The sequence below is a fragment of the Sinocyclocheilus anshuiensis genome, unplaced genomic scaffold, assembly GCF_001515605.1.
Source record: "Sinocyclocheilus anshuiensis isolate Anshui unplaced genomic scaffold, SAMN03320099.WGS_v1.1 scaffold524, whole genome shotgun sequence".
Lineage (NCBI taxonomy): Eukaryota > Metazoa > Chordata > Actinopteri > Cypriniformes > Cyprinidae > Sinocyclocheilus > Sinocyclocheilus anshuiensis.
The window spans coordinates 1,930,196-1,938,748 of record NW_015555703.1 but is presented as its reverse complement, the minus strand read 5'-3'; the positions used below and the strand labels follow the sequence as shown (position 1 = coordinate 1,938,748).

The window sequence follows — 8,553 nt, the reverse complement described above, 5'->3', positions numbered from 1 at the left end:
TTTTCTAATGTTTTAAAAGAAGGCTCTTCTGCTCAGCAAGGCTGCTTTTATTTGTACAGTAAAAAAATACATGCCTGATTTGTTTTGTTTTGTTCTGTTGGTGTAATGTCTGCTAGAATGTAAAAAAATGTTCAGTGTTAAATATTTTTCAATTGTTGTTTTGTAACTGATTTTTTCTTTGTAAAGCAAGACAAAACAGTAAAAAGCACATTTTGGCTATTTAATTTATGCAATGGTGAAAAACAAATTGGCAAAATACATGGGGGGTTCGGTATTTGGCCTTCGGCCCAGTGTTTCATTTTGTTCGGTTTCGGCTTCGGCCAAGAATTTTCATTTCGGTGCATCCCTAGTATCATGATTGTGTGATTTTCACTAAGTAGTAAACTATGGATTGCTACAGGCATGAACAACATTGCCAGTTGTGTTATTACTATTAGAAGAGACCTGTCAGATGATAAAACTAAAGTAGTGACCATTCTAGATCCTGAGCCTTTTCTGGGAATCTAGTATGTCTAATTGATAAATTGGGAGGGTTCTTGGGACTCCGGCTAGTAACCAACCAGCTGGAACAACCTAGCTACTACAATGGACCCTTTTGACATTTCCAGGTTTGGACCGCGGAAGCAAACCATACAAGGGTCGACTTCTATAGAGATAAATGGGAGACCATAAGAAATATCATTTTTATTTTTAACTCCAAAAGCATAAAAAATGGAAGTTTGTTCAAGCGTCACATATCAATCATAAACCATCACATATCAATGAACTTGGAACTGCATTGCTTTTAATTAGAAACCTTTGCCGTGAATACACAGATGTGAAGGACATGGAAATTTGTCATATATTATCATTTGGTCATTATTTATAGCGTGTTTGTTGGGGTATAAATTTCAATTTGAACAGCCACAATCATTTTATTTGCATTACACTGTTACTTGTTCCTAACAAAAAGATATTGTATGGCTTCAGAAGAATGCACCACGAGTCATTTGTAATTCTTTTATATTGTTATATTATCTTGTGTTCAAAAGATTGAATCCATGCATTAAGCCTTGCAGTCTAAACACAGCCAAAAACAGGCCTACGTGTTAAAATTAAATGTCTCATTCTTGTCAGTACTTTGGAACTAGGGCTGAGCAAAATATATAATCAACAGTCATATTCCCATGATTTTGTTTGATATATTTAGAAGGGTTGCAAAGGGGTGGAAAATTTCTAGAAACTTTCCAAAAAATCCCTGGAATATTCCAAAAAATCCTGGAATGTTTCCAAAATTTACTGGAAATTTTCCACCTTTTTGCAACCCTAATATTTAGCTACATTATGAATAGCACAATTATTTTAATGCCAAGACATTTCTTAAAGAGCATATCATTTAATTTTTTTCCTCCTTGCTTTGCAATTTGCAAGAGTGAGAGCATTAGAACAGAAAGCAAGCATAATCTTAGTTACATCTGATTTTTGTGAATTTTTCTGTTTCCATTTTTTTATTGTATTTTTTTTTAAATCTCTGCAATTTAAGAAACACCAATTTCAGTAGTAAAGATGATGTTAAGATGTTATTGAACACTTCTTAATGGTTTACTTTTTAAAATTACTTTATTAAATGTTATACTTGCTACTTTATTACATTTTTATACCATTTATTCATATAAAAAAAGTATTTTTAAAGTATTTTTCAAATCACAAATTAATACATTTAGATAATAAAGAATCCCTGTTGCTCAGCGAAGGCCAAATCTGGCCGAATGTTATCTGTCCACTCGGGAAGCAGAGCTGGATGTTAGATAAAGCCTCTAGGGCCCTCAGTGAGGTTGTCTTAGGCTATGTTCACACCGTCAGTTTTTGAGATTGACGCCTGCATTTAGTTACAGGTGTGAGCCTCAAAGTGGCAAATCTTATATGCTGCCCAATGGATTCTTAACAATATGCAGATGTTTGTCTGATATTGTGCATATGTGTTTTTGTTTCTAGATAAGGACACAATCAGCAAAATTCGGGAGCTTCGTATGAAAGCAGAGGACTATGAAGTGGTAAAGGTCATAGGACGAGGGGCATTTGGAGAAGTACAGCTGGTAAGTGTATTGAGTATTGTTGTCATTTGTGCTGCTGTTACTTCCACTTTTAGAATATATACCATCACCTAGATTTTTTTTGGTCACACTTTAGTGTGGGGACCAATTCTCACTATTAACTAACTATTAACTATGACTTCTGCCTCAATAAACTCCTAATTTGCTGCTTATTAATAGTTAGTAAGGTAGTTGTTAAGTTTAGGTATGGGGTAGAGATTAAAGGATCTAGAATATGGTCATGCAGAATAAGACATTAAAGGGGTCATGAACTGACGTTTTAACATATAACAGGTCAATGTACTATAAAAGCATCCTGTAAGTTTCAAAACTCAAAACTTTCTCGTTAGTCTAAAAACAGCTTTTATTGAATCCAAGCTCAGAAAACGACTCGTTTTGGAATGTGCCACTTTATGATGTAATAGTGCGGCTAAGCCCCGCCTCCGCTGGAGAAGATCAACGCCTGCCATTAGCATTTGCACAGTAAGGGGCCGTTCACACAGAACCCGCCTAAGAACGCGAGACGCACTGCTAAGGAGTGGTTTAAAAAAGCACCGCGCAGAATGCATACTCCGTCATGTTGGCGTCAAATAAAACCATTGCCATGCCAACTAGATACTGTCAACAAAAGCTCGCAACGCTTGCCCCGCCTCCGGGGTCTTCTGATTGGTCCACTGTTTTGGAACTGACATTGATGAGTGGCGCTGCGTATAAAAGTCGAAATTCTTTTACCTCGACACGGCGTCTTAAAAACATGGCGCTTGTGTGTAAGACGCTGCAAAAGATGCTAGATGTGAGTGCAACGGCGGTTGTACACGTCCGTCTAGCACGTTTACATAGAAAAACAATGGAAAATAGCACATTGGAATGGAAAAGCATGTTCTATGTGAACTGTACTTACCAGATTTTTTTTTTAATAATCATAGTATATTAGTGCTAGACGGTATATCAGTTGATCCGGCATATTGGTTTTTATTTAGTTTATGATATGCATTTTTTAAATAGCACCATAATAGATGTGTTGCTAAAACTACGTGACACTGTTCACCATGAAGAGCACCATATAGAGTGTATTGAGAAGGAACGCTATTACCAAGACATTCTTATTTAATATTGACAAACTGTGTATCATTGTGTATCAGTGATTTAGGACTCTAGCTTTAGGACTGTTTATCATCAAATCTGTTACAGTGACAGCTATTTGCTCATTTCTATCAGGAGTGCAAAATCAATTGATATTTCGAATAGAGCAATGAGACGCATACATATTCAATCGTGTATGCTCCGGTTTATTTGTGATCACAGGGCTTCACTAGACATTTAGGGCATTTAGTCCAAAAGTGTGCAGATTTGGAGAAATAATGCTGCGTTCACATAAGTTTACTCCATATTTCTTTAGAAAGAATCATAGTTTCTACTCAGTTTCTGCTAAATAATGCACTTGCCTTTCTTAGTGTGAATACAGTAGTAGTTATACGAGTGTTATATTCTGTACTGTTTACTTTATTTGAATGTCATAGTTCAGTGAAGGTAAAGTGAATAACGTGTTCCCTCTCTCTTTGTTCGGTAGGTGAGGCACAAAGACACACGGAAAGTCTACGCCATGAAGCTGCTCAGCAAGTTTGAGATGATCAAGAGGTCGGACTCTGCTTTCTTCTGGGAAGAGAGGGATATTATGGCCTTTGCCGACAGTAACTGGGTAGTACAGGTATGAATCAACTCCTGCTAGAGCTTTAAAGCTACAAACACCAAACTCATAGAATATCACATCGTGTATGATTGTCACAAACTATGATTTTTTTAGCTTCAGACTAGGATTGCATCCAGTCGAGGGATATCAAACATGTTTGATGTTTTGAGACGATTTAAAAAAATTGTTTTCATTTGTCATGTGTCTCCTAGCATCGAGCTGCATGTTTCTGTGTGAGTTTGCTGTGATCAGAACAACTTTAAAGTAGGGATGTGCGATATTGACAAAAAATTATATCTCGATATTTTTGGGGGTTTTTGTCGATAACTATAAGATTTTGCTGAGTGTGTTTTTGTGCTGGTTCCTTGGCTGGTTTAGGCTTGTCATGGATAATTAAATATGACTTGGCAGCAAGTCCCTGTCTTAATGAGTGATTCATTGAATCATTCATTCAAATGATTTGTTCAAATGATTGTCTTTATGAATGGATCATTCAATGATTGACTCAGAAGATTCAAAAACAGATTCATTCAGAGACAAAACACTTCAGTTTGGCACAAATGTTCACTGGTTTTGTTTGGATCTATTTTCATTAGCGAAACACAAAAACCAGACACTATTGTTACTAATATGTAATTCACTCAATATTAACTCCTTGTTTGTTGAAATGTTGGATAAAAATAATATCACATTCACGAACATGCTCATATGGTGATATTTGGGAAAACAGCATTCTTGCTTGTGTGATATTACTTATCTATGTCATATCTTATAAATATAAAAAACAAAAACCTATACAGGGATATTTTTGCTTTCATACTTTACATTATAGGGGCATTCTATATTCTAATAGGTTTCATCACGCAGTGAATGCTTTTGGACATGTTTTTTTTTTTTTGATTGATTGACATCACTTGAATGATAATGTCAGCTCGCACATCATTAAAACAACAATTACGATATTATCATAGAAGATAAATATCACACAGCCCTACCTGAAAGTCTGTAGTGTCTGATCCTCAGTTGTTTAGTGTATGATGCCCGTTGTTTTTGTTTTTTTTTGTATCAGTCGGCAAGTGTATGATGCCTAGCGTTTTAAAATCTGTTTTCTGATTTTTAAAAAAAATTTTGTGTAGTGTATTCCAACCTTTAGTTTTCTGTATCTTTTCTAACTGATCGGACTTGGCTAGCTAACTATTTTTTTTAACTGCTACTTACTCAAACTTGTAACTACTTCAAACTTAATTTTCTGACTTAAAGCTGTTAAATCTACTTCAAACTTTCTGGTCAAGCTTTCTCAAGCCAACATAACGTTGGTCTTGATAAACATTTATCTTATGATTATTAATTATAATCAGCTGTGTGATTTGTCTTGAATGGGTGTGAATGTCTAGTTGCCGTTAATATAAAAACATTTAAAAACTAAAAACATCTTATTGCTTTTGTGGCCATTTATTGTGTTTAGATTTTTTTATATATATATATATAAATATATATTTTCTTGAAACATTTTGCTGTATTCTTGAGTATGATGTAATTTTTTTTTTTTTTTTGTCGTCCAGCTGTTTTATGCATTCCAGGACGACCGCTACCTCTACATGGTGATGGAGTATATGCCAGGTGGAGACTTGGTCAACCTAATGAGCAACTACGATGTGCCTGAGAAGTGGGCTCGTTTCTACACTGCTGAGGTTGTGCTGGCACTGGACTGCATCCACTCCATGGGCTTCATTCACAGGTCTCATTCATGCATTAAACAAGCCTTTCATTGTTTCTACTGGTGTGTGAAATTTTGAAAATAACCTGTGTGTTTGTGTATGTGTGTGTGTTTTTGCTTAACATTTGTCTCAGGGATGTAAAGCCTGACAACATGTTGCTAGACAAGGCAGGCCACTTGAAGCTGGCAGACTTTGGGACCTGCATGAAAATGAACAAGGTACTAGGGGTGTGCAAAACTACACATTTTCATAAACGTCACTGGATGACTAGTTGGTCTCAAGGAAGCCCTGTAAATGTACAGGTGCAAAGCATAATGTAACTCAAGATTCTTTTTTAGAAGCGTAAAACTAATTTGAACTGGACTCGTTGTCTTCAAATTACAATACTCACTATGAGTTATGGAAAAAAAGCTGAACGTGACGCTGACACCTGGCACAAAAATGCATAAAATTATTCTTGTTCAATAACAAAAACCAAACATGTGCAAATTTAACTTAATAATGGGAATAATATTAATGGTAAGCGATTTGAAACCTTTCTGTAAATCTCTTGAGATGTGTTGTTAAAGATAGTCCAATTAATCATCTGATTGTGGTTATTTGATTTCATCACAATTATTTGAGATAACTATAATAATTGTGCAATTTATATTTGAATCACATTTTGTCATTAAAATAAGGGAAATGTAAGCATGTAAAGAAGTGCAACACATTCACGTTGTTGTGTCTACTTTCCAGTGTGCAAATATTTGACAAAGTAACAATAATCATCATTCTTCATATGATATAATAATACAAATTGAGAATTATAGCATTCAGAAACTCTGATGTTTTTAGCTTCTCTATTCTGCTATGAGCTGAGAATAGCCCACTCTCATAATTGTCAATATAACTGGAAATATGTATTATAATACACATTATCATTTGTACTGGATGAAGCAACAGCTGTCTGTCTAACAGAGCAGTGAATGTCGCTCATCCACAGAATCTCTTAAACTCGTAAAGCGCCACTGCTAAAAAATATTACAACTGTAACAAAAATCTACGTCATCTAGAGCTATTCAATCTCACTGATCAACAAGGAGACATTCACAAGCAAAATGTAAATAAATGTAATTTATTAGAATACAAAAAGTACACTAAGCTTTTAAATATTTTGCATCAGACTGTTTTTAATAATTATGTAATTATTTATAGGACTACTTCCAACTGTATAAACTATAAATAGATTATTCTGCTGATACCAGTAAAATCTAATAATATGAGTTAAATAATGTTCTTAGACTTTCCTTCCTGTGACATGGCAGCACAGACAGAAACTACAAAAATTTACTTTCAGTTAAATGCCAGAGACTTAACACAGGACTTTTAATTATAAACAAGCCTAAAAAACACTGGGACCACTGATCTGTAATAGAGAACTGGATTGCTCATGACGTCATAAAAGTGATATTTATGCCACCATATTGGTAGTATTCCCATACATTCTGTTGAATTAATAGCAGAGCAAAAAATCAAAATAAAATAGTTGCTGTTATCATTGTTTTTTGACCCATGTTAGCTTGTATTCGAATAAATAAGCTTATATGATATCAAAATTTTAGATACCAAAAGATACCTTTTCCAATTTTGATACCACAGCAAAAACTACTAACCTAACAAATATAAAGTTTAAACATTTATTAAAGACAAGTGAACAGTCACAAGCAATAGCACAATTAAATATATAGAACAATAGAAAGATACAAATGAAAAGATGTTTTAGGTTTTTATGTTTGTGGGTGTTTAGGTATTGAATAATCACATGTAAAATAACATTGCATGTTCTTCACTGATGCACCAATCTTGATTTTTCATAGCCATTTGAAATTAGAGGCAACCACTGCATTTTAATCATGAATCGATCCAAAAAAGATGCTACACACTTGTAACATGTGCAATGTTTGATTTAAAGGGATAGTTCACCCAAAAATGGAAATTAGCCCATGATTTACTCACCCTCAAGCCATCCTCGGTGTAATCCAATCAGAGTTACATAAAGAAATATCCTTGCTCTTCCAAGCTTTATAATAGCAGTGAATGGGTGTTATTTTTCAGTAGTCCAAAAGAAGTCCAATAAAGCACATCCATCCATAATAAAAAGTGTCCCACACGGCTCCGGGTGGTGAATAAAGGTAGTAATCTCTAGCTTCCGCTAACTATCGTACGCGCCTTCACAATAGAACGCCTTTCCGGCGGATGACGTAGGACGTCTGCTTTATTTTAGACTTTTTACAATTTTTGCACGCATGCTCTTAAATACATTTTACAGTTCACTATTTTTAGTTGCAAATGCGAGAAACACTTGCACTGTTAAAGCCGACAAACCGAACAAACCTGAACCATTTCTTCAGCCACATTAAGTGTTCTTTCAGTTCTGCTTTAGACTCTGTTCTTTGTTTTTCCCGCTCTCAGGATGGAATGGTACGATGTGACACAGCAGTAGGAACTCCCGACTATATTTCTCCCGAGGTACTGAAGTCGCAAGGAGGAGACGGTTACTATGGCCGAGAGTGTGACTGGTGGTCTGTGGGGGTCTTCCTGTATGAGATGCTCGTCGGTTAGTTTCAGCATCAGTGCAACCAGAGTGCTTTCTGTTCCTTCTTACAAACAGTCAGAAGATTACCAGTAAATCAGCACTGTGTTTTACTGTTTACACGTTCTGCTATGTGATTATGCATTTGTATCCTTAGGTGACACGCCGTTTTACGCTGACTCTCTGGTGGGCACCTACAGCAAGATCATGAATCACAAGAATGCCCTGACCTTCCCTGATGACAGCGACATCTCAAAGGATGCAAAAAGCCTCATCTGTGCTTTCCTCACCGACAGGTTTGCATACAAAAAACACATTTAAACTGCAGAAGATTAATATATCAACCATTGAAAAAATTCGTAGAATGACCAATTTATAGTTTTGACAGCTGACGCAATCATCTATACCAGGGGTTTTCAACCTGTGGGGCGCGCCCCCCCCAGGGGGGCGCCAGCACCTGTCAAGTGTTGCCAAGTTCGCGGCTTTCCCGCATGGCGC

The 8,553-nt window shown here is 35.8% G+C and overlaps 1 protein-coding gene across 3 annotated transcripts in view; it reads left to right on the top strand.

The window, feature by feature from the left end:
• rock1 (Rho-associated, coiled-coil containing protein kinase 1) overlaps positions 1-8,553 on the top strand; it is a 69,315-nt gene that overhangs the window by 20,378 nt on the left and 40,384 nt on the right. For all 3 annotated transcript variants that reach the window (XR_001632236.1, XM_016464601.1, XM_016464600.1), the window contains exons 3-8: positions 1,975-2,075; positions 3,643-3,780; positions 5,325-5,500; positions 5,614-5,698; positions 7,935-8,079; positions 8,213-8,351. Coding sequence is in view for 2 of the 3 variants with exons in the window: in XM_016464601.1 (XP_016320087.1) it covers positions 1,975-2,075; positions 3,643-3,780; positions 5,325-5,500; positions 5,614-5,698; positions 7,935-8,079; positions 8,213-8,351 (784 nt within the window). In the remaining variant the exon portion in view is untranslated. The remainder of the gene's footprint in view (positions 1-1,974; positions 2,076-3,642; positions 3,781-5,324; positions 5,501-5,613; positions 5,699-7,934; positions 8,080-8,212; positions 8,352-8,553) is intronic.